This window comes from Sciurus vulgaris, assembly GCF_902686455.1.
Source record: "Sciurus vulgaris genome assembly, chromosome: 16".
Lineage (NCBI taxonomy): Eukaryota > Metazoa > Chordata > Mammalia > Rodentia > Sciuridae > Sciurus > Sciurus vulgaris.
In genome coordinates this window covers 49,670,935-49,698,604 of record NC_136477.1, presented here as the reverse complement: position 1 = coordinate 49,698,604, position 27,670 = coordinate 49,670,935, and the positions used below count along the sequence as shown (strand labels likewise).

The 27,670-nt window shown below is 36.6% G+C and overlaps 1 protein-coding gene across 9 annotated transcripts in view; it reads right to left on the bottom strand.

Annotated features, from left to right (window-relative positions):
• The window catches only part of ERC2 (ELKS/RAB6-interacting/CAST family member 2), a 1,069,021-nt gene that overhangs the window by 561,394 nt on the left and 479,957 nt on the right, over positions 1–27,670 (bottom strand). For all 9 annotated transcript variants that reach the window (XM_079116398.1, XM_079116395.1, XM_079116399.1 and 6 more), the window contains one exon: positions 18,226–18,393. In XM_079116398.1, the coding sequence (XP_078972524.1) occupies positions 18,226–18,393 (168 nt within the window). The remainder of the gene's footprint in view (positions 1–18,225; positions 18,394–27,670) is intronic.

Genomic DNA, 27,670 nt, shown 5'->3' with positions numbered 1-27,670 from the left:
CACTGATGTGTTAACAAAATGCCCCCAATTCAGTGACTTAAAACTACATTCATTTATCAAATCACAGTTGTGTAGATCAGAGGTCTAGCATGCTATAGCTAGGATTTTGGTTCAAGATAGTAGAAGGGGGAGATCAAAGTTTAGACAGAATGAGTATTTGTCTGAAGGCTCTAGGAAAAACAATTCACTTTTGAGCTTGTTCTTTCTGATGGCAAAGTATGGTTTCTTGTGGTTTTAGGATTGTGGGGCTTGCGTCCATGCTAATGGTCATCCAGAAAGCATTTCTAGTGCTAGGGTTGTCTGCAGTCCTTCCCATGGGCCCCTCCATCTTCAATTTGACAGTATAGAACTTCTCATGTACTGATTCTTTCGTATTTTGAATTTCTACTTTCCCTGTCTCTGATCTTTGAACAAGACTTAAAGGGCTCATATGGTTAGGTAAAATCCACACAGATAATATCCCTCTCGTAGTCAATTGTACCACATAAAATAACATAACATAACCACTGGTACAAAATTCATCATATCCACAGTCCTAAATATTATTCAAGGCATGCAAACCAGGAAGGTAAGAAATCTTAAGGTCCAGCTTGGAATTCTACCTACCACAGCATCTTTGTTAGAACTATAATAAACTAGAATAATATTATAAAGTATAAGAATATTAGCTAAAGTCTGATTACACACTGGTATTGCTGGTTTTGTAAAGGAAACATGATACAATATTATAAAGGAATACCAAACTGCCATATACTCTGTGCCATTAATTTAGAATTCATCTTCTGTGATGAAAGTCTTTTTAAAGTAATTTCATCTTTCTGCATGCAAAAGTCATAAAATCGGGTAAGTATGAAGGAATAAACACTGGCAATGAGACTGTACTATCAAAATAAAGAAAGTAATAATAGTTACCTTCAAAAATTATATATATCAAGAACACATTACCCCTGCATTACATGTGTTTTTAAGGGAAACTTAGATATGTATTATAAGAGCTTTGAATTAAGGACTTCCCTTACATTATAACATGATAAATACTAATAGCTATATGTATAAACTTTTCACAGTAAAGCAGAATCCACTGCCAAATACATGATAAGTGAAAAAGAGACAGAAAATTATCCTTCACTCATAAATAAGGTTGATTTAAATCAAATGACCTGGGAAGTATGTGAGAAGAGAAACAGAATCATCTACAAACAGAAATATGTAAAGGCTCAGCTACTTCTTATTCCATATCACAAAACTATAAGCAACAGCTGACAGATGAAATGGACAGATGTGTCAAGATGCCTGTGCCCAATAGAATAGCAACCACAGTCAGGGTATTCTAGGCATTTTTATTTTAAATCTTCAAGGAATTTTGCAAGTGATTATAAACAAACCTTTAAAAAATCCATTATGGTGAAACTGAGTATAGAAAATAAAATCTTAACCCAGAAGCAAATATTTATTTAAAAGAAAATTTGCCTCCCCTGCCATGGGATCAGCTGTCTCAATGAATGAGAATCAGTTCTCAGCCTGATTTGGCCCTGAACTGAATTTTGAAATAACACAGTTAATCACTATTGCCACTTGTAAGTCACAAGGGACTAGAAGAGAACATTTTACAGTATGGAAGTCAAAATGTCTCTCAAACTTTAATTATACAATATATTGATGGCTGGAAGACATAAAGAATAGAAAATGCCTCAATGTGAAATTTGCTTCTTAAATGGGGCAAGAAGCATTGTCCAGCTATATTAAATTACTTTTAATTCCACCAAACACACTGTGCTGCCTCTTCCAGTCAAGGCTTTGCAAATGCTATTCTTGCTGCCTTGAGTGGACAATGACTCCTAGTCTCTCAGCTCTCAATTTAGTCATCAACTTTTCCAGAAAGTCCTGGTTCATCCCCTTTCCCTTGTGAGGTGAGGAGTCCCTCCTATTTGTACTCTGTACCTGGCCAGCATAGCACACATCATATCCTGTACTGTAACGGCCTGTTTAGTTGTTTTCTCCATCTGTATGAATTTCCAGAAGGCAGAAATTATACCTTCCTCTATAGTGTATGAATACCCAGGGCCTTCATAGTATCTAGCTCATTACAGACACTCGATGTATATAATATACATTGTTGAATGGCTGGGCGATGTGGAGAAGGATGGCAAGATGACCAGTACGGGTCAATAGTGGTCAAAGTCTCAAATGTCATAGAAACAGGAATAGGAAAAAAAAAAAAGTGTAATTGGATTCAGTCAGTGGGTACAGTCCAGGATTTATCACTAATCAGTTCTGTGACCCTATATAATTTACTTTACCTCTAAGAACCCCGTGTCATTAAGTGGAAAAATAAAGAGGTTGAACTACAACAGTTCATCAAATCTGTTCCAGGTCTACTATTCTTTCACATCTTTCTGTCTTCAGGATAGTCTAAGCATATTAGCATACTCATATTTGTATGTCTTTTTAAGTCAAATAATATTGGGTTGTGCTCAATAGAGCCCAAGAGGAGAAAGATACACCTAACTGAAGCAAGAACCTGAAGATGATCAAGAAGATGAATTTTTCTAGCTTTGATTCTTTGGGCAACAAAATGGCATTGCATCATGTCATATCTGGGAGAAAGGTAGCTTTAAAGTTCTTAGAATAAAAGCAAAATATAACACACAAAGGAGTACACTGGTGTATACAGTACTTCACAAAGAAGCTTGGGTATTCAAGGAAGCCACAGCCTCTACTCAAGAGACACAACGCACACACACAAAGTATATTTTTTATATATCACATTATTAGGGCATGAATTTCTTGACCAGCAGGATCAATCAGTTAAAGTCACCATGCTGTTTTTGCCTTAAACCATCACCAACAGTGAAGAAAAATAATTTCAGCCATGAATAGCAGACATGCACTTTTGGCGATCATTCTTCCTGTGGTATTTACCTAGCACTAAAGCCCTTGCCATCACTTCCATGCCATGTTGAAGACACAGTATATTAAATAATGTAAAAGTAAAGATGCTTATTCTTAGGTCTAGTGACATATCCTATCCTATAAACACAGAATACACGTAAAGAACTCATTATGTAATATGTTGATAGTATTTTTTTTCCTTATATTTTCTAGACCAAGGAAAACACCTTTCAAAAAAATTGGAAAATCAGACATTAACTTAGACTTTTTAAAGTTGCAAGTATTTAAACAGCATATTAGTTAAAGCTACATTCAGTATACATTGAAAAAATAATTTTACCTTATCCAAAAATATATGAAAAATATTTAATATGAACATATAAATCAGAATTTTAGCCCAGAGGCTAATAAAATAAAGTTCATTTTTTTTTTGTCAGAAAGTACAAATTAGTCTTAAAGGTCACTATTTTCCAAATGAATGGAATACCAACTGAGTTACTCTACTACTTAGCTTTGCATTGCTGCAACTAAAATACTCAACAAGAACAACTTAGAAGAGGAAAAATTTATTTGGGGCTCACAGTTTCAGAGGTTTCAGTCCATGGTTGGTGGGCTATATCACCTGAAGTGAGAAAGAATATCATGGTGGATGGGCATGGCAGAGGAAAAGTACTCAGTTCATGGTAGACAGGAAGCAGAGAGATATTGGGAGGAGACAAGAACAAAATATATAATCCTCAAGGGCACGCCCCAACAGACCTACTTCCTCCAGTCACACCCTACCTACCTAGAGTTAACCACCCAGTTAATCCATTCAAGTTATTCATCTATCAATTAGGTTACATGTTTTATAATCTAATCATTTGCCATTGAATATTCCTGCATTAACACTAGAACATTTGGGGGATACCTCATATCCAAACCATAACACCAGTATTTAGCCACAGAAATTTAAACTAGGTAATACCTGCTGGGTGATCGATCCATCTCTCTTCTAAATCAGAAGCCTTCTTCCTATTATATACTTCCTATATAATACCCCTCCAAATTAGCTGATATCATGATCAAGATGGCCATATTTATTTTAAGAGTTATAATTTTTTTTTTTTTGGTACAGGGGAATGAACTCAGGGGTACTCAATAACTGAGTCACATCCCCAGCCCTTTTTTGTATTTTATTTAGAGATAGGGTCTCACTGAGTTGCTTAGCACCTCACCACTGCTGAGGCTGGCTTTAAACTCACAATCCTCCTGCCTTAGCCTCCCAAGCCTCTGAGATTACAGGCATGCGCCACCATACCCAGCTAATAATTTTAATAGTTAAATCTTTATAAGCATGGACCATTATATGTGAAAATTATAAAATAGTAACAATAGTAATCCAAACATCATCTATACTTATATACACCTGCTTGTGTGCACACACGTATTAGCCATCTCTGAAGCTGCCTAAGAGGATGCTACATAAAAAGTATAGAAAAAAAATCTTAAGTTTATCAAAAACTTAATACTCAGGAGAGAGAGAAATGTCTGTTATACTTAAGCAAAAACCATTTAGGAAACTCTATCACCAGATAGGGGGCCTAGAGCACCAAGATAAGTAACCTATACCAAAAAGGAAAAATTTCCTATGGACCAGGGCTTCTATACATAATTATTGCAGGGAGGGGGGCTATCATTGGCATAGGATATTTAGCAGCACTCCTGAATTGAACTCTATCCACCAGATGCTTGTAGCAATCCCAAGCTATGACAACCAAAATGTAAATGTTCCCATAGGGCAGGGGAAGAGGGTTATAAAATGGTCAGGTTGAGAACCACTGCCTTAGACCCACAACCACTCTGGTTGCAGATCCATTTGGCTTCAGATGCAGAGTGAGTTTGCCTACACCAAGGTAGTCAGACCTTATGTGAACAACTCACTGCAAACTGGAGTGGTTTCCCTGGATACATCCTTTTAGGATTCAGCCAAGAGTCTCCCAACTCATGAGCTTGTCTGCAACTGGTCCAGGAAAGCTGCTTAAATGTCTCAAATCATCCTTTGACGTTTCAATCCTTTAAAAACCAACAATTAAAGGAAAGAGAAACTACCATCAGAGCCAAAAGAAAGGTGTGATCTTTTAAAAATGAAGCAACAAAATAATCCATTGACTTAGAATGGTATATGAAAACTCATGGGAGAGGAAAAAACCAACAAAGAATTAGAGGTCACCATAATTTTTCTTTTTTTCTACATATAGCTATTGTATATATTTTTAAGTCCAGATATGGTATTATATGTTAATAATTTGGTTATTAAACCTATTATTAATTGATTTTCCTATTATATGATGGTTCCATATTTGCTGATTTAGTATTAAAACTAGGTATCCTCATATATCGATTTCAGATAAATTGCTCAAATTGTATCTTAGTTAATCCCTAAAAGTTGATGATTCCAATCTCTCATTTTGGAAGGCAGGATCATGTACTATGACAATGGTTTAGTGCTTAAGAGTAGCTCCATTGCTTTCCTGCCATGCAACTCTGGGCAAACTACTTTTTATACTGTAATCTCTCATTTTATAAAATGGGGGTTATGACAGTATCTAATGGTCATTGGTTTGCTTTGAGAATTCAAATCTGAACTCATAACGTAAGGATGCAAAACCTCTAGTGCAGTGTCTAGTAGGGCAGTATAAAGTAGGGTTTAATCAAATAATACATATATATTTTTATTATAAAAATGATCATTTCCACTGTCATAATTGACCATACATAATCAATAATTTCATTCACATTTCTAACAATACAGTAAGTTAGAAGTGAGAACTGGAACAGAAGGAGTTATCTTTGTAGAACAAGACAATATTTTCTGTAAATGCTCCCATTTTATTTTTATTTAAAAGGAAAATGAAGGAAGAGCAGTTGAGTTCCCTGCTTTAAGTCTTCATCCTTTTTTACTTTCCAGGCTAATAGAACCAAGGCTGGAGGTGTTAGGTGTAGGTAGAATAACAGTCATTTCCTCCTCTGAGTTTTATTATTCATGGGATGGTTCCATCCTGCAGCCTACACAGAACATACCATACTGGGAACAGTGAGTGGGTCTGACATTTCACTGGGGCAAATGACTCTCCTTGGAGTTAATATTCATGGGGCAGGTGTAGATCTCAAAGCAATTTCTCCTCTCCCAAGTTCTCATTGAGAATTGACTAGTTTATTTTGATTGAGGACCAGCTCATACCAAGAATTTAGCAAGGAACTGGAGGTATCTTAATGATCAAGGTTGGGGCACTCACAGGAACCACAGCCCTGTGAAGGAAGCCAGCTTTTGTCAAAGGAATACATACTTCCAAACACAAGCCAAAAGTACTTCTTTAAGAGTATGACATCTCCCAGACTGCAGTGTCAACAAAGACTACCTGAAATAAGTGATACTGAGCAAAACAAGAGCAAAACAAGAGTAAAGCTTGGAGTCATATTTTCCAGATTCCTTTGGAGGAAGGTTCTGATTAAATTCTGCCAAAGTCCTAGGACTTTGAATCCTGACTGAGTGATGTCAGGGAAGCCATCAGCAGAAGCAGTTCTTGACCAAACACTACAAGTTATGAGACCATGGTAGTGTTTGTTCCCTAGAGCTGTCCTTGTTCTTGATCTTCCTCAGTCTGGTTCTGTAGACTAGATATTGGGGCTCTGGATATTCTTAAAAATTCCCTTTTGCTTTAAGTAGCCAGATGTGGCTTCTGCTGTATGCATCTGTCAAGTGGTTTGCTTCTGGTAACCTGCCATATGTTGCTCTCCATTGCACTTATATTTAGGATTATGCATGTCTGTCTCCCCAACCAGATTGTCAGCTTCTTGAGAACTGGAAAATGTCTTATTTCTCTTTGAACCTCCAGAACCTAGAGTAGTAACTCACAGACACATAGGAAGCCCTCAGTAAATGCAGAAGAAATATGATTTTGCCTATGTTCAAAAACTTAGGAGATCTGCCAATAACAAGTATAAAAGTTCAACTAGATGTTTAAACACTGAGAAAGAGCTCAAAGGAGTCAAAAGTTTTCTATGCCTTACTTTACTTTTACATTTAAATTGGAAATCTCTGTGTTCTGTAGCCACCTTCTTAGATATTACTTTTTGAAAAATAAACCCGAGGAAGAAAATCAGTATCCTAATAACCCATAGCATCCTTACCCTGAGCTTATTGTCATTCAGAAATTGCAACACCACAGTTCCAATAGGTAAAATAAAGCTGCTGAAGTGGGCAAGTCCATATAAACCACTTGTAGAAGCCAACTTCACTCACTCTCCCTCCCTTTTCCAACCTAGAGGGCAATCTACAAAGTTCAGTAGAAGGCCAGTGAACTTGAATTCTAGAGAGATCACCATCTGTTTTTCTACCCCCAATAAATAAAGTACCTCTGCTCTATAAATTCACACTGTGCATGAGTCTGAGACCTAGAATAGAAACAGAGATAGAATTTTTGTCCAATTTTAATGGCTTTTTTAAAATTCCTGGGTAGCATGTTTATGCTGTAAGAATCTATGAGCTGCATAACACTCTGAATTTGATCTGGTTCAAATAATACTACTATGCTCTAAAATCCTGGGGATTATACACTTTCCAAATGTACAATGTCATCAAGGTTTTATGACATTTCCTACAAAAACTCAATAGTCAGGTAGCACTTCATCAGTTACAGTTTGAATTCAGGTAGAGGAACAGAATTCTATGGCTATAGCATGAAATTACTGCTCTTCAGACTGGTATCATAGCTGCAGGGGACAGATCACTGAACAATTTTCATATTGTATATTTTTATCCCTACTAAAAGAACTCCATATCTTGTATTATGGAGTTAAAAATATGGCTATTAGGGCCAAAAATCCATTATGAATAATCTCTGTCTTCTTACTAAAGTTTGATCAGAGATGTCTTGCCACCTGAGGTTCTCTACTTATTTAGTTTCAGTTCCTTTCTCAAGTGACAAAAATGTTTAAAGCATCATGCCTGTATGCATCTACAGGACTTACAGAACACACAAGATATCAGAGACCCAGGATTCTGAAAGCAAAACTGATGAACATGAGGTGCAAGCCTAGCTTGGCCACTTTAAATATAGCTAAGAAAGGAGCTTACCCAGATTGACTAGCATCAAAACAGTGCAGAAGGGGCTGTGGAGATAGCTCAGTCAGTAGAGTGCTTGCCTTGTAAGCACAAGGCCCTGGGTTCGATCCCCAGTACCCAAAAAACAAACAAAAACAAAAACAAAACAAAAACAGTGCAAGATGCCAACAAGGTAATAATGCACGTCTGACATTGACATGGGATTTTTATTCTTCCATGCCAAAATATCCTGATCCAAAGATTGTGCTATTCCAATCCAGGCCTGCTCTAAAACAGCCAGTTGTGCTGAATGTGGTCCAAAGAGCCTCCAGCCCCAATGTTTCAGTGGCCCATTGGCTTCTCTACCACTTTCACATTTTGAATCAGCTTCTGAATTATGGACATCATTTCTTTGGAAATAATTTCCCTTTCACACTGCAGATCTAACAGAAGTCTTGTCTTTTTACCATGTTGTCAGTGGTTTTATAGCCTCCCCAAACATATCAGTAAACAGTTTAAAAATCTGAAGCTGAATAACCCCTCCAAGTATACATGAAAAATTTTACATGATTCAAACAAATAAGATTATGATCGTGATGCCAGAAAGAGCTGTAAAAGACAACTGATTTTATTATAGAACTTCCAAAATGATTCCCAAACTTCTGAGTCTGTGCTTGGGAAAAAGTTTAAATTTTTTCAAAATATTCACATCAGCAAAAGTGGTCATTTATCACTTGTGCACTGAAGGTACCATTTCACAATTTTACTGAAAAATATTTTGACAGTTATTCCTCAATAGTGAGAACATTTAGTCTCAACTCTTGGCAAATGAGCAATTGGGACATTCTTCTTCAACTCAGTTTCATAGCTGGTGTCATTGACATAATAATTGAGATCAAAGGAAAATGAGGTTCATTCGCTTAATTTGTATTAGTCAATTTATTCTGTTTACTCAAAGACAAAAAAAAAATTCTTATATCTAGATTATGTGACCTTGAGCAAGCTTACCATAAGCCAAATTCTTCTTAGTTCCTTGGATTTATAATTGTACCTGTCTCATCAGGTTATGGTTAAGAGTAAGTAAATAGTGCTCAGTATGCAACACAGGAAGTTCAGTAGGTCTTCAGCTTTTATCATCACTCATTACTGGAGATTTTAAATGAAAAAAGTTTCCTTGTGAATTGTTATAACTTGCTCTAATGTATGCCACTGTAACATCTCTCTATTAATCCCACCCAAAAGAACATAGACTGCACCTTTGAATTAACAGTCTTTACTTATCTCTGCCCAGGTCTCTTTCAATTATCTGTTATCAAGAAACAGGCACTGTTGGACGGGAATCCAATAATAAGGTCCTTGTCCATGATGATTTCAATAGAAATGAATTTATAATACAACCCATCAAATCACCAACATCTTGAGTTCCAAACAAATGCAGGATCTCTACTTCTAACTTTTTGGTAAAGTCTCAATAATTTGATCTTAATCTAACTTTAATTATTTTCCAGAACTTGAGCCAGATTATTCTATACATAATTACACCATTTAAGGTTCTGGTTGACCAAAACAGAACAGGAATGCAGCACCCAGCCCAATGTCCACCCACCACAATGTCCACCCACCACATCCAGCGTCCATGCCCCAGTCCACAGTCTAGTGCTCGCACTGCGGCTGGCCTTCTGTCAACACATGGGATCTCCTCTGCCCACTAGCATGGATTATTCCTGACCTGGAGACCACCATCCCTAGGACCCTTCTTGGGACACCACATTATCAAGTTCTGCTCAGGCATCAGACTAGTGAAGACTAGGAGGTTTGAAGAGTATAATTTAAATGTAGATTTTTTTTAATTAGTAGTATTATTATGATTATTCCTATTATACCTACTGTTATTCCTACTTTTCTTTTCTTTTATTAATATTTTTCTCACTCTATTTTCCTCTTATCTATCTGTTTTCTTGGAGACTCTCCCTTTTCTCATGCTGACAACCAATTTCTTTTAATTCCACTTTTACTATTCCTAGGACATAGTACCTCTATTGACTCATTTCTTATCTCATTGATATTATATCCTACACCCCTCCCCATTCTCTTTGTTTACCATAGAAATTGTGGTCCTTATTGCAAACCTGGTTATGCTGTAAATAACAATTGAACTCATCATCTCTGTTTATTAAGACAATATGGTAAATATCTTAATAGGGACTATTTGGGTTAAGGATACATATAGTTTGTATTGAGTGCTGCAAATATTGATCTCTCACTTCAAGGTGAGGTGTTGGGAAACCTGCAGGCACACTATAAGTCCATGGGGGTAAACTGCAATACCTCAGTCACATTGCTAGAGGGGAAGATACATGAATGACATGAGAAAACAAGGGAAGAAAGTGTCCCATACAAACCTAGATGCTATATCAATAAAACCCAATGACAGCATTGCTGACCCGACACACCCTCATAGGGGCTCCCCAGCTTCTTGGGAGGCTGGCGCAGACATTTTGATTTATTCCTGAGGGCGTGGCCATCATCAGTAGAAGGGCGGTTCCCTTCCTGAGACACCTACAGGAGACTGGAGGCCCTTTAACAGGTACCTCTATTTACCCACTTACATCCTACACCCTTCCCCATCCTCTTGTTCACAACTAGAAATACTGTAAGTAGTAATCGAACTGATCCTGTTCATTAAAATAATGTTAAAGTCTTTATAAGGGCTGTCTGGTTCAGGGCTGCATTTTCTCTGTATTGGGAGTTACTGGTATTGATCTCGCCTTCAAAGGAAAGGTAGTGGAAAACTGCAGGGTCATAATAAGCCTGCAAGGGGGGAACTTCAGTATATCTGATCTTCACTGCTAGAGGGGAATATATAGAAACAATATGAAAAAACAGGGGAAGAAAGTGTCCCTAACAAACCAAGATGCTATTGTGATAGAATCCAGTGACAGCATGGCAGCAGAAATGACAGAAAAAGAGTTTAGAATATGCATAATTAAAATGATCTGTGAAACAAAAGACAAGATAAGAGAGCAAATGTAGGCAATGCATGACCATTCCAGTAAACAGTTAAAAGAACAAATGCAGGAAGCAGAAGAACACTTCAATAAAGAGATAGAGATTCTGGAAAAAAAAAAAAAAAAAAAAACAGAAACAGAAATACTTGAAATGAAAGAAACAATAAACCAAATTAAAAACTCAATAGAAATCATCACCAACAGAATAGATCTCAAGGAAGACAGGATATCAGACAGTGAAGACAAAATATTTAATCTTGAAAATAAAGTTGAACAAACTGAGGAGATGTTAAGAGGTTATAAACGGAACCTCCAAGAATTAAAGAACACCAGGTGCACAAAATTACAACAGATCCACACCAAGACACATTATAATGAAAATATCTCACATACAAAATAAAGATAGGATTTTTAAGGCTGCCAGAGAAGAGCATCAGATTACATATAGGGGGAAACCAATATGGATATCAGCAGATTTCTCAGCCCAGACCCTAAAAGTAAGAAGGACCTGGAACAACATATTTCAAGCTCTGAAAGAAAATGGATGCCAACCAAGAAACTTATACCCAGCAAAACTTACCTTTGGATTTGACAATGAAATAAAATCCTTCCATGATAAACAAAAGTTAAAAGAATTTACAAATAGAAAGCCTGCACTATAGAACATTCTCAGCAAAATATTCCATGAGAAAGAAATGAAAAACAACAATGTAAGTCAGCAAAGGGAGGAACTACCTTAAAGGAATGGCCAATTAAAGGAGAAACCAAGTCAAGTTAAAAACCAAAAATAAGCCAAAATGACCATGAATACAAGTTATAGCTCAATAATAACCCTGAATGTTAATGGCCTAAACTCATCAATCAATAGACACAGACTGGAAGATTGGATTAAAAAAAAAAAGTCCAACAATATGCTGCCTTCAAGAGACTCATCTCATAGAAAAAGATACCCACAGACTAAAGGTGAAAGAATGGGAAAAACCTACCACACACATGAACTCAGAAAAAGGCAGGGGTTTCCATCCTCATCTTAGATAAAGTGGACTTCAAGCCAAAGTTAGTCAAAAGTGATAAGGAAGGACATTTCATACTGCTAAGGGAAGCATAAATCAGCAAGACATATCAATCATAAAAATTTATGCCCCAAACAATGGTGTATTCATGTATGTTAAACAAATCCTTCTCAATTCCAGGAACCAAACAGACCACAACACAATAATACCAGATGACTTTAACACACTTCTCTCACCATTGGACAGATGTTCCAAACAAAAACTGAACAAAGAAAACATAGAACTCAATAACACAATCAATAACTTAGACTTAACAGACATATACAGAATATTCAATCCATGAATAAGTGAATACACTTTCTTCTCAGTAGCACATGAATCCTTCTCTAAAATAGACCACATGTTATGCCACAAAGCTACTCTTACCAAATACAAAACAAAAAAAAAGAGATACTACCATGTATTTGATCAGAGCATAGTGGAATTAAATTAGAAATCAATGATAAAATAAAAATCAGAAACTACTACAACACCTAAAGATTAAATAATATGCTACTGAATGATGCATGGATAACAGAAGTCATGAGGGGGGAAATAAAAAAATTCTTAGAGGTAAACAAGAACAAAGATACAACATATCAAAATCTCTGGGACACTATGAAAGCAGTACTAAGAGGAAAATTCATTGCATGGAGTGCATTCAATAAAAGGAGAAAAAGTCAACAAATAAATGATCTAACATTACAGCTCAAAGCACTAGAAAAAGAAGAACAGATCAACACCAAAAGTAGTATAAGACAGGAAATAATTAAAATCAGAACAGAAATCAATGAAATTGAAACAAAAGAAACAATTCAAAAAATTGACAAAACAAAAAGTTGGTTATTTGAAAAAATAAACAAAATTGATAAACCCTTAGCCACACTAACAAAGAGGAGAGAGAAAACTCAGATTACTAAAATTCATCATGAAAAAGGAAATATCATGACAGACACTTTTGAATTATGAAAAACATTACAAGCTATTTGAAAATCTATATTCCAACAAAATAGAAAATTTTTAAGATATCGACAAGTTTCTAGAGACATATGATCCATCCAAACTGAATCTGGAGGACATACAAAATTTAAATAGATCGATTTTAAGCAATGATATAGAAGAAGTCATCAAAAACCTACCAACCAAGAAAATCCCAGGACCAGATGAATTCTCGGTCAAGTTCTAAAAGACCTTCAAAGAAGAACTCATTTCAATACTCGTCAAAGTGTTCCGTGAAATAGAAAAGGAGGGAACCCTTCCAAACTCTTTTTATAAAGCTAATACCACACTGATACCAAAACCATACAAAGACATATCAAGGAAAGAAAACTTCAGACCAATATCCCTAATGAACATAGATGGAAAAATTCTTAACAAAATTTATCAAATCACATACAAAACATAGTGCATCATGATCAAGATAGTGCATCATGATCAAGATAGTGCATCATGATCAAGTAGGTTTCATTCCAGGGATGCAAGGTTGGTTCAACATCTGGAATCAATAAATGTAATTCACCACATCAAAAGATTTAAAGTTAAGAATCATATGATTATTTAAATAGATGCAGAAAAATCATTTAATAATATACAGCACCCTTCATACTCAAAACACTAAAAAAACTAGGGATAGTATGCTAAGCATACAGCTAACATCATTCTAAATGGAGAAAAACTAAAAGCATTCTCCCTAAAAACTGGAACAATAAACCCCTATCTCTCACCCTGCACAAAACTCAACTCGAAAATGGATCAAGGACCTCAGAATTAGACCAGAGACCCTGCACCTAATAGAAGAAAAACTAGGTCCAAATCTTCATCATGTCGGCTTAGGACAAGACTTCCTTAACATGAATCCCAAAGCACAAAAAATAAAAGCAGGAATCAATAATTGGGATAGATTCAAACTAAAAACTTTTTCTCAGCAAATAAAACAATCAATAATGTGAAAAGAGCGCCTACAGAGTGGGAGAAAATCTTTGCCACACATTCTTCAGATAGAGCAATAATCTCTAGAATCTATAAGAACTCAAAAAACTTTACACCAAGAATACAAATAACCCAATCAATAAATGGGCTAAGGAAATGAACAGACACTTCACAGAAGAAGATCTATAAGCAATCAACAGATACATGAAAAAATGTTTAGCATCTCTAGTAACAAGAGAAATGCAAATCAAAACCACCCTAAGATTTAATCTCATCCCAATTAGAATGTCTACTATCAAGAATACATGCAACAATAGGTGTTGATGAGGATGTGGGGAAAAAGGTACACCATACATTGCTGGTGGGGTTGCAAATTAGTGCAGCCACTCTGGAAAGCAGTATGGAGATTCCTCAGAAAGCTTGGAATGGAACCACCATTTGACCCAGCTATCCCACTCCTTGGCCTATACCCAAAGGACTTAAAATCAGCATACTACAGAGATACAGCCACATCAATGCTCATAGCTGCTCAATTCACCATAGCCAGATTGTGGAACCATCCTAGATGCCCTTCAGGTGATGAAGGGATAAAGAAACTGTGGCATATATATATAATGGAATATTACTCTGCCATGAAGAATGATAAAATTATGGCATTTGCAGGCATATGGATGAAATTGGAGGATATCATGCTAAGTGAGATAAGCCAATCTCAAAAATCTAAAAGACGAATGATCTTGCTGATAAGCGGATGAGGACATATAATGTGGGGTAGGAGGGGTTAGCGTTAGGGTTAGAGTTAGGTTTAGGGTTAGGGATAAGGAGGGTGGTAAGAATGGAGGAAGGAAGGACTGTATAGAAGGAAAAGAGAGGTGGGAGGGGTGGGGAGGAAGGGAAAAAATAACAGAATGAATCAAACAACATTGCCCTATGTAAATTTATGATTTGAAATAAAAAAATTAAAATGAAAAAAAAAAAGAAACAACCCAGATGCCCTTCAATTGATGAATGGATAAAGAAACTGTGGTATATGTACACAATGAAATATTACTCAGCCATGAAGAAGAATAAAATTAGGCATTTGTAGGTAAATGGATGCAGCTGGAGAATATCATGCTAAGTGAGATAAGTCAATCCCAAAAACCAAAGGCCAAATGATTTCTCTGATAAGTAGATAATGATACATAACATGATACATAACAGGCGTGGGGGAGGCAAGAATGGAGGAAGGATGGATAGTATAGAGGAAAATGAGGCGGGGGAGAGGGTCAGGGGAAGGAAAAATAGTAGAATGAGGCAAACAACATTACCCTATGAACATGTATGATTACACAAACGGTGTGACTCTACTTCGTGTACAGAGAAACAAAAGTTGTACCCCATTTGTGTCCAATGAATACAAAAATAATGGTACCCTACTCTCAGTACCAAATGTGTCTTACCACAAAATTACCACAAAATGGATGGCTTTAAAAAAATAAAATAATCTCTCTTGTATTAAAAAAAGAAAAAAGAACAGAAATGCAACTGAGAGGAGACCTGGTGTCTCTTTATATTTGAAAAGCCCAGAGAATTCATGAAAAGGCAGAAGTGTGGACAGGTAGGGGTTTAGATACTAGGAATTCATTAATAATCTCATCCCAACATCTCCACAGAAACAAACAAGTACCAACTGTTATGGTCATCATTGATTAGCTCAATCCTTGAGTCAAATTGGCAGTAAAAATAAAATTGCACAAAGGAACACACAGGTAAGAATGCAATAATGCTATTTTATGTCTATAACAAAGGGCAAAGGTCTATAACAAAGTACCATTTGAACAGAGACCCAAAAGGAGGAAAGGCATGAGTCGTGTGAATACTTGGAGCAGTTCTGTTCAGTAGAAACATAATGGAAGCCACACAGGTAATTTTGATATTTCTTATAATCACATTAAAAATCTAAAAAGGAAGAGGTGATATTAATTTTAAAATTACATTTTAGCTCACCTCTATGTCCAAAATATTTATATTTCATTATATAATATAAAGATACGGTTTTCAAAATAAGTCTTCAAACTCTGGTATGGGTTTTTCACACCTACAGCACATCTCAAGAGCTTTAGACCTTAGCCACCACACAGGGCAGAGCAAGTCCAGGGTGAGTGTCCCCACAGAGAGTATAGCAAACGTCAAAAGCCATAAGAAAGCATGTCTGATGTCTCCTCAGAAGAGCACAAAGGCAGTAGAGACCAATGTGACATGAGTAAAGGGGAGAGCAGCATGACAGGAGGTCAGGAGCTTGATCATGCAGGAAACCACGCACCCTTGTAAGGACTTCCACTGTTATCTCTGAGTGAAAATGGAAGCCCCAGGAATTGGGACAGCTTCATGGACTTGGAACTTGTACAATAGCACTTCAACATTGGTTCCACATATGGTTTAATGTTCTGCTATTACCATCCTGAAACTCTTGATTTTTTGAACAAGACCCTCCACATTTGTACTGAGCCATGAGCTGAGAGTATAGTACAGTGGCAGAGTGCTTGCCTAGCATATGTGAGGCCCTGGGTTTGATTGTCAGCACCACGAAACATTCATTTGTACTGGGTCCCACAAATTTTGTAGCTGGTTGTGACTGGAGAGTTTTGACCAGAGAGTAAGCTTCTATGTTGAGAACAGACTAAGAAATACAAGGATAGGTGAAGGAAAAGAAGCTAGAATACTTTCAATGTGAGCTAGGTGAGAGATGATGAAGACAAGTGACACCAAGAGGATGGTGGTAATGCAGCTACAGCACAGTGCCTAGCAACATGCCTGCATAAGATAATACATCCTGGCCCACCACTGATTTCCACAATGATTGCCTATTAATCTGAGTGCTCTACATCTTTCTAACCCTTTTTATCTTTCATAAAAGAGCAGAAATTGGTTTCTCTCCTTGCTGACCCTTTTCCTAGAGGAAGGCAAGGCATTCTATAGATTCCCCCTAAACTGTACACGTCAGCAAATGGGAATTATCCAAAAGGAAACCACACTGCCAGTCGGGGGTTCTAGCTCAGTAGTACAGCACTTACCTAGCAAGCGTGAGGCACTGGGTCCAATCCTCAGCACGATAAATAAATAAGTAGATAGATAGATAGATAGATAGATAGATAGATAGATAGATAGATAGATAGATAGATAGATAGATAGATAAAGGTATTGTGTCCATCTACAACTAATTGTTTTTTTAAAAAAGAAAATCACAGTGCTATCGCAAAATCAAGGACTCCTATAACGGAGAAAAGGAGCCACTGAATGAAGGAAGAGAAGGGTCCTAATGAGGTTCAGCATCTTTCTTGTTGGGTCACTGTGGTTGGGACTTAAACATTCTCTCTACTGATACAAAATGACTATTGTGTGTAAAACATAACTCTTCTCTCCAGATAATCTATATGGATTTGGCAGTTGCTATGGTCTGAATGTGACTTAATGACCAATGTGAAAATATTAAGAGGTGGAGTCCATAGAAAGTGCTTTGGTCATGAGACCAGAGATCACATAAATGAGATTAGCAACCTTATACATGGGCTAGAGGGAACCATCTCATCATGTGAGAGTATGGCATATATGCCCTCTGGAGGATGCCACAACAAGGCAGTATGTTGGAAAGAGAGAAAACCCTCATTGGACACTGAACCTACCTCTACCTTGATCTTGGACTTTCCTTCAGAACTTTGAGAAAATAAATTTGTTTTTTTATAAATTGCCTCATCTTATATATTTTGCTATAAGAGCAGGAATGAACTCAGACATCAGGATATAACCTACAGAAGATTATATAATTATAAAATGCACTAAAGACTCACAAAATACATTGTTCAACTCTCAGGAAGGAAAAATGAAAAATCAGCTCACTGGATACTTTTTTATCCAGGGCTGAGTGTGGAATACATGACCTCACACCTGCTAAGAAGCTCTACCACTTAAAAGCACCCAAGTCCTACTATTCTGTTTACATCAAAATTTATAAAATTACCTCTATGTTTAAACTAATAAATGAAAAAAAAAACCTCCATTTAAGTTTTAGAGTATCAAATAAAAAAATTCATCAGGCCAAGCTAAAAATTATATGATACAACTACCAGTAAGTAAAATGCCAGGAACTAAAAAGTTTATACTTCCTAATCTAAAATTTTAAAGATAATTTATTTTCCATCTGCTCAAAATTTCTCTAAAATGACAAAAGATGCATGATACCAATTTCCAACTTGAAAGGTTTATGTCAGCTACTTACCTTTTTCTGAAGAACATTAATTTTTCTTTCCTTTACTTCTAACATGTCTTTCATGTCACGAATCTCTCCAGCAAGTGTTCCCTTCTCTTCAGTGAGATCCTGCAATTGTTTTGTTTTTTTATTAAGAAAAGATTCTTTTTCTTCCAGTCGTAATCTCAATGCATCTACCTGAAATCAGGAAAAAGAAGGTTTTGGTTTTACAAAGAGGCTCAATAACCATCAGGGCTGCTCTAGCAGTGGGGATGGTAGCATGTGCCTCCTGAGCACAGTGTGATCAACCTACTGCTCACAGGCACTTCGATTCTATATATTATATCAGCCTGTGGTATACCTTAAAGTCCTGTTTTACGTATATATTAATAGTATTTTTTTTTAAATGTAAGGTTTCTATGAAATAAGACTTTATGAAACAGTAGTAACTCCATGTTTGCTTCCCTGATTTCAGGAAATAATATATTCACTTAGGCTGGGAGATAAAGCACATTAATATTCCATGTCTGAGAGCCCAATGAGGACAAAACATCCTCAGAATTTGGAGCATCCTCCAAATACAGGAGAACATTATGAGCATCTGGAAGAACAAGACTGACACATAAAGAAACACTCCTAAATTAGAGAAATACGTATTGCCAAGAGGAAGTTAGTGCTGCCAGAGGAATAAAATGATGTAGAAACTAAACACCCATTCTCCAGTTATATGAAAAACTGCTTTCCAAATACTTAAAAAATTCTTATTTCTACCTAAGTACAAAAATTAGAATATTCCAATTCCTGGTTTTCACTAACAAAAAGATAAAACATAAACCTTATTTTTATATTTCAGATTCTGAACAGTATGTGCAAAGAAAGTTTTATTTCTAGACTATTCAGATTCTAGATTACAGAAAAAAAATCACTCGGTAGTAGAAAAAACAAGACAATACAAAGAGTATGTGAGTCATTAAAAGACCATTTTAACATTAATCTCCTATAGCCTTTTTAAATTCTACCATATTGATTTACAACATTATATCTGTCTCTATGTTTGCAAATGCCCATTGTTCTAGTTTTAAAAGGCAACTATGACACTTTATGTGAAGGTTTATTCTCTTTAATTATTGTCAACAGACTATGAGACTTCGGAGGAAATTGTTGTCAACTGAATAATCATATCTAATATACTAATTCCAAGACATTTGTTTTTTTATTGGATTCTTTTCTTTTTTGGGGGGAGTACCAGGGATTGAAAGCAGGGGTACTTAGCTACTGAGCCACATCCCCAGCCCATTTTTATTTATTTATTTTTGAGATAAGTAAGTTCTCACTAAGTTGCTCAGGGCCTCACTGAGTTGCTGAGGCTGGCTTTGAACTTTCAATCCTCCTGCCATAGCCTCCCAAGTCACTGGGATTATAGGTGTGTACCACCACACCCAGTTTTAACTGGATTTAAAAAAAAAACAAAAACAAAAAAAACTAGAAACTTGTGCCAAAATTACTATGTTGCCATTTCAGCAGATGCCATTGCTATCATCTGAATGTTTGTGACGTTCCAAAAATCTTATGTTGAAATGAAATTGCCATACAATGATATTAAGATGTGGGACTTTGGGGGATGATTAGAACATGGGGGCAGAGTCCTCATGGGTGGGATTAGCACCTTCAAAGAACATACCCAAGAGGGCCCATTAGTCCCTGCCAACATGTGAAGACATAGTGAGAAGGCACTGCATATACGGAGCCTTTGCCAGGCACTGCATCTGCTGGCACAATGAGCATGGATTTCCCAGTCTATGGAACTGTAAGGAATATATTTCTATTGTCTGTAAGATACCTTATTCAGATATTTTACTAAAACATCTCAAATGGACCAAGATAAGCACCATGATTTATTTTCTCTGAATCATTAAAGACAACTTAATGTGATCATATGTAAAGAACAGAAGATCAGGTTAGAATCATCCATGGGTTCTAAGAGTTATCTCCCCAGTGATCTGTTATGGTCAGTTTGGGAAGGGATATATGAAATACTTTGTGGTTAATTCCCTTGGTGTGAGAAAGGAATGCACCATATTAAACCAAATAAACCAAAATTAAATTAGATCATGAGTCCGAAGGATGACTACAAAATGATATTTATAGAAATGTTCACAGCAGAATTATTTACAATGGGTCACAATGGAAAAACCCAAATCTCCACCATCAAATGAAAAGATAAACAACTATAGTATATTTATCTGAAATAGTATCTAGCAGTACAAAGGAATAAACTACAGAAAAATGCAATATAAATGGTAAGTCTCAAAAGCAGATTGAGTGGAAAGAATCCAGAAGACATGTTACATGATTCTATTTCCATTTTTATGAAATTCTAAAATAGGTCAAATAATGTAGGTGACAGAAATGACTACATGGTTGCCCATGGTGGGAGAATAGAAGGACTGACTACAGAAGGTCAAAACTGAATGTTTTTGTTCTCTAAATTGATTAGGAGAGTAAATAAATGGTGTACAGATTTATCAAAACTCACTGAACTGTACAGTTTAATAATTCATATTTCTATAAGGTTGAAAAATACATGAGTATACAACTAAGGATTAACAAACATCTTACAACAATCTCTTTCAAGAACAAGAGAGATCAAAATAACAACAACAAAACAAGTCTGGCAACCAAATTATCATATAACCCTTCTGAGAGAAAAAGGGGACAATAGGGTTCACATAGGCAATGGGGTACTAGAGTGATGAAAGGTGTAATTCTCATCTTCCATACCAGAAAAATCACTAGAGAGTAGCAACATAAATAGCCACTAAGTTGAGAAGTCAAAATAACCAGACAAAAATAATCAGAAGGGATTGTTTGGGGGAAGAAGAAATAGGACAATGGGAAGCAGAGGACTGCTGCATCTCATGAAAATTTTTGTTGAAATTTTGGTTCTTTATGTTATAGTCAAGTAAAATTTAGATGGAAAGAAAAATTTTTTTAAAGATTGCAAGAATACTATAATAAGCCAAAAGAAATAGATATGTAAAAACACGAAGAGGACACAGAGGCAAAAAGCAACTTGAACAATCAGAAAAGAACACTGAGGCCTTGGGCTCAGGTTTGCTTCTATCTAGCTGTGAGGATCAGGACAAACAAGTCTCCCCAACTTAGCCTCCAGCCAGGGCTTGTTCCTCTGTAAAACAAAAAAGGGTAGGAGAGACAGGTTCTATGTGCCTAATGTTTTATGATGTTAAAGGAAGGAATCAGTCTTTGGTAGACTGTATCAGCAAAAGAAGATGATGTTAAAGATAAAGTTACTGGGATACAATCTCCTTTGTTTACCCTTTCCAGGAAAAGGGTGCCAAAGTTTTATTTCTAAAGGTCAAAGTTGACATGGAGGTGAGTGAATAGTTATTCCAGTTTTGGCCCAGAAAAGAGGATGAATTTGGAAAGCCCTCATGCAGAAGGGGTGATGACAGGTGTTTGGAGCCCACAGGGCATAATAGTACTGATCGCACAATGAGAGTGGGTGGACACTCAGTGATCAGAGAGCCTGAAAACCACAGATTGTTCAAATATCAGATAGCTATATCTCTTCTTACATAATGGCCATATATATATACAGGGGCTGGGAAGGTGGAGGAGATAGTCATTTCCTGGGAATCTTCCCTTTCTTAAATGAAAATCTATGCCAGGTACACCAAAGCTTAAGCATCTTAATTCTAAAGTGGTTTATCTTTGTTTAAAGTTATCTTCCTCTTCAGCCTTAGTGGTGCACATCTATAATACCAGCAACTCAGGAGGTAAAGGCAGAAGGATTACAAGTTTGAGGTCAGACTCTATAACTTTGTTGTCTCAAAACAAAGAAGTAAAAAAAGACTGAGGATATAGCTCAGTGATACAGCATTCCTGAGCCCCAAACTCCCAGTAGCATGGTGGGGGTGAGAAGAGGAAGAGGAGGAGGAGGAGGAAGAGGAGGAGGAGAAAGCAGAGGAGGAATAGGAAGAAGAAGAAGAAGAGGAGGAAGAGGAGGAGGAAGTTGCTGAAGTTATTTAAATCTACCAACCTGGAATAACACCACTATTTCTCTTTGGGTTTCATCATATCTGATAACAAAATGTGTACTTAGCTTACGCATAAAGCACGGGCATTTGGTGAGATCCTTGAAAATTGGCAGAACATGCTGAGTACTTCAGATTACAGCAGTAGTTAGAAATGGTTACCATCATATTTGCAACAGGACTATTCAGTGAGATACAGAGAGAAAAAAAAAATGACTGTGGCCCTATCAGCTCCACATTCTAGTTATCAAAGCTGGACCTAAAAGAAACCTGTGATGCAAATAAATTACAATATGGAAGGTAGTGAGTGGTGCTGGAGAGAATTTAGAAAAAGATACTCTTTAATGATGAATAATACACTTAACATTTGTAGCACCTTCTCTCCATGTGTGATCTATCAGGGCTCTGCTGCATCTTCCTGGGCAAGAAGAGATGAAAAGCAACCCTAGCCGTGAGAACATTTCTCCTGGAATAAAACAGAGAGCAAGGATGGTTGTGATCAACAGACTAAGCAAAACACCCAAATTCAATATGACAGGAGGGAGTCAGTGCCAGCTGAGGTCTTCTGTGTGGGAGTTGATTTTCCACGTGCTAGAAAGCATGTACTTAACTTCAAAGGAATTTGGATCATGCCCTTCAATCACCTTCACTCTATCTTTAGAGCTTTACGCAGTCTCCTAGAATCAAGATAAAGAACTTGACGGTCCTTTTTTATTTTATTTTTTACCTGAACTGCATCCAAATCTCAACCAATATTAGCCCGGTTTGCAGTAAGCAAGTATTACATCATTTCTAAAGTCAAATTTGAACTTCCAGATGGTGCTAAACCACAAGCAGGCACACAGAACTTCTGATGCGTAGAAGTCTAAAGACAGAGAAGATCAGGCAAGAAAGAATACTATTAAAAAATCAGAAAGTTCTGTTCCAAACTGGGTATCAATGAGTGAGATTGAAGTTCCCCTCACTAACATCCTGACTTCATTCAACAATGTACATCACTTTAAAAAGAATCAGAAAAGCCTCTGGGTCCACATTATATTCCAACATTGGGTAGAGACATAAAAGTTAAAATGTTTGGGAATATGGAATGCCTTTCTCTGACTCTTCACTCAACACTAAATAATTTTAAAGGCCTTTGACACTCTCTCAAACTTTGGCAGTTGACTCAATAATAATACTTGGCAAAGAGTACTATCATTTCCCCAAAAAAGGAAAGAAAATTAGAACTGTATGATAGAGTCAGTACACAAAGATCCTTAAGGTTGATTTCCCAATTTTTACATATGATTTAACCAAAGGGAACTAGTCACCAATGTTAAAACCACGACCATCTTTCCATTATAGGAGAGTTATTTGCTTTTGATCCAGTTGTATATTTATGTGTGCATGCACACACATTCATGCATGCTTAAGAGCATGTAACATACAAAACTTTAACCTTTTATCTGGCAGAATAAATCAAAACATTTGTTATCACTTCAGTACCAGGTAATAACTTGAAAGAAAAGGACCACAGCAATGAAATTGGCAAATATCGCTAAAATCAGAGTTAAGCATTATCAATCTTCATGTCAGCACCCAGGAATTATAACCAGTTCCAATGGTGAGCTATGTTTCCAAACTTATGCTACAAAAGGCTTCCAACCTTTCTGCCATATTTTACGTGGGCCTTCAGAAACAGTTTCAACGTTGTGACAAAACACTGAGTGCTACTTGAAGTGTCATAAATAATTTTTAAAAATCAAATGGTTCATTTCAATCTTAAAAGGACAACAACACTTGAAAGAAAAACACTTGATGGAGCAAAAGAGGCCACTTGAAAATTTTTACAGATTATATGCTACTTACTTGACAAGACTTCAGGAACTGAATGTTTATTCACAAAGAACAACTTTAAAAGAAAATGAAACTAGAACACTCACAAAAGCTCCCAATGTAGTTTTATTTCACATTCAAAGTTTCATTTGTTTGTTTTTCCCAATAGCAGACTTGGGTTAAGGGTGTACTTGAGTTTGATTCAACTTGCAATCATTCAAATAGGGAGACAGTTTGAAAGTTGAAAGTATGAATAACATACATAGCCCTCCAAAGACACAAACACTATAAAGAACCTATATCCCCAAATTTGCTGTGGTAGTAGCCACTAGATCTCTCATTCAACTCTTTTCTTTCCTGAACAGAGAGAAAACATGGATTCCCGTCCCCTTGTCAGATGATGAGGTCTAGTGTTTCATAATCATAAAATGTTTACAAAAGTGAGGCACATCACTTCCTATCAGTGCCACCCTGGCACTCTTCTCTTCCTTAGAGATCTCAGAGGCTACAGTTTCCAGAGGGTGTTATAAGATGCCAGAACCTCTATACAGCTGTACCCTTGAGTGACTTCTAGAAGCAGAACCTCCCTCTACCAATCTCCAATATGGGTCAGATTTACAGTATGATGTGTTAAACCACTTTCCCCTGGATTTGCTAAGAGGTGGGCACCTTAAAATTAGAAATGTCTGGTTTTCTTAGAGATCACCATGACCTTAGAAGAAACAGGGCTATTGTACTCCCTCCTCTTTTATTACATGTAGGGCCTCAAAATCTACTTCCCCTCTTTTCATCCCAAACTCAAAGAAGGGGGAAAAAATGAAAGAAAACCAAGGATGGAGCTAAAAGGAAAAAAGGAGAGGAGAACTTGGAAGTTGGCACGGGGGTTAAAAATCAAGACCATGAGGAGGAGAGAGAGAAACTAAAGAGGTAACCTATTAAGACTACTCAATTAGAGTTCATTGGATAGACAACGGCTCAAGATGACTGCTCTGTTATAAATAACCTCGACACTGAAAATACATGTTCTGCCAGTTCATGGTAAGAGCAATGGGCTCATCTATAAACCTTACAAATGTTGAGAACATAACTTTGGTGCTTACATACATAATAAGGATAATACAATATTTCCTTCATGTAGTTATTTTGATAATTAAATAACATATGTAATGTCCTTAGCACAGCACCTGGCACTTACAAACATTCAATAATTTTTTGCTATTATTACTATACTATTCTGCTATCCAAGTCTCTAATCTAGTGATTCATATACTGCAGGAATGCAATAAATGTTGCTGATCAACAGCACTCAGGAAGGGTAGAGAACCAGAAAAGGTTTTGTGCTCTAACATATACCAGAGCATTACACTATCTGACAATTACTTTAAAATACTTCAGCAACCACTGTATGATATATAGGTCAATGTGGAGGGGTATCTGGATAGGTGGCAGGGAGGAGAATGGGTGTATTGACCAACTGGGAATAAATTCTCTAGGGTAGTCAATTGGTTTATGAAAGACTTTAATGGAAAGTTAACATTCTAGAGTCAGCTACCAAACACCTCCATATTCACTGTATTTAATGAAAACCAGTCAGTTAATATAACTGATATGAAGAGTGAATTTTCCTTGGTGACATGAGTAGTGTTTGAGACATGTGGATTGGCTAGAACTCCTACATAATCACACCTACTCTCACAGGAACAAGATTTAAGACCATGTGTCTAAAGTAAATAAGACATAAGCCATGTATGTAACTTTAAATTTCCTAATAGTCCCATTAATAAAGTAAAAAGAAAGAGGTGAGGTTAATTTTAATAATATATTTAATTTAACCCACTATATCTAGACTATTATCACAATATAATTGATATGAAAAACATTAATGTGATTATTTACAGAAATAGGAACCATGGACACCCAGGTCGGATGCCATTGCTGAGCCCCCCCCCCACCCCTCCGCAAGGCTGGACACTGGTGATGAGCCCGCCCACACCCCACACCAAGGTCAGACACCAGCGCTGAGGCTGCCTGCCCCTTCACCAAGGACTGAGGCCGGAAGCTGAGCTGGCCTGCCTCCCAACCCCACTGCTGAGGGACACTCCACCTGGCTCCGTGCTGACTCAGCACACCCTCGCAGGGGCTCCCCAGCTTCTTTGGAGGCTGGTGCAGACATTTTGATTTATTCCTGAGGGTGTGGACATCATCAGTGGAAGGGCAGCTCCCTTCCTGAGACACCTACAGGAGACTGGAGGCCCTTTGACAGGTACCTCTATTTACCCACTTACATCCTACACCCTTCCCCATCCTCTTGTTCACAACTAGAAATACTGTAAGTAGTAATCGAACTGATCCTGTTCATTACAATAATATTAAAGTCTTTATAGGGGCTGTTTGGTTCAGGGCTGCATTTTCTCTGTATTGGGAGTTACTGGTATTGATCTCCCCTTCAAAGGAGAGGTAGTAGAAAACTGCAGGGTCATAATAAGCCTGCAAGGGGGGAACTTCGGTATATCTGATCTTCACTGCTAGAGGGGAATATGTAGAAACAATATGAAAAAACAGGGGAAGAAAGTGTCCCTAATAAACCAAGATACTTTTGTGATAGAATCCAGTGACAGCATGGCAGCAGAAATGACAGAAAAAGAGTTTAGAATATACATGATTAAAATGATCCGTGAAGCAAAAGAGGAGATAAGACAGCAAATGCAGGCAATGCATGAACATTCCAGTAAACAGTTAAAAGAGCAAATTCAGAAAGCAAAAGAACACTTCAATAAAGAGAGAGTTAAAAAAAAAAAAAAAAAAACAGAAATACTTGAAATGAAAGAAATGATAAACCAAATTAAAAACTCAGTAGAATAACATGATAATACTAGGTGATTTTAACACGCCTCTCTCACCACTGGACAGATCTTCCAAACAAAAATTGAACAAAGAAACCATAGATCTCAATAACACAATCAATAATTTACTTAACAGACATTTATAGAGTATACCATCCAACCAAGAGTGAATATACTTTCTTCTCAGCAGCACATGGATCCTTCTCTAAAATAGATCATATATTATGCCACAAAGCTTGATAGCAAATACAGGAAGATAGAGACACTACCTTGTATTGTATCAGATCATAATGGATTGAAGTTAGAAATAAAGAGTAAAAAAACAGAAACTACTCCAACACCTGGAGATTAAACAATATGCTATTATATGATGAATGGATAACAAAAGATATTAGGAAGGAAATTAAAAAATTCTTAGACGTAAATGAGAACCAAGAAACATCATATTAAAATCTCGGGGACACTATGAAAGCAGTACTTAGAGGAAAATTTATTTCATGGAGCGCATTTAATAAAAGAAGTAAAATTCAACAAATAAAAGACCTAACACTACAGCTCAAAGCCCTAGAAAAAGAAGAACAGACCAGCACCAAAAGTACTAGAAGACAGGAAATAGTTAAACTCAGAGCTGAAATCAACAAAATTGAAACAAAAGAAACAATACAAAAAATTGACAAAATAAATAGTTGGTTCTTTGAAAAAATAAACAAAATTGATAAACCTTTAGCCACACTAACAAAGAGAAGACGAGAGAAAACCCAA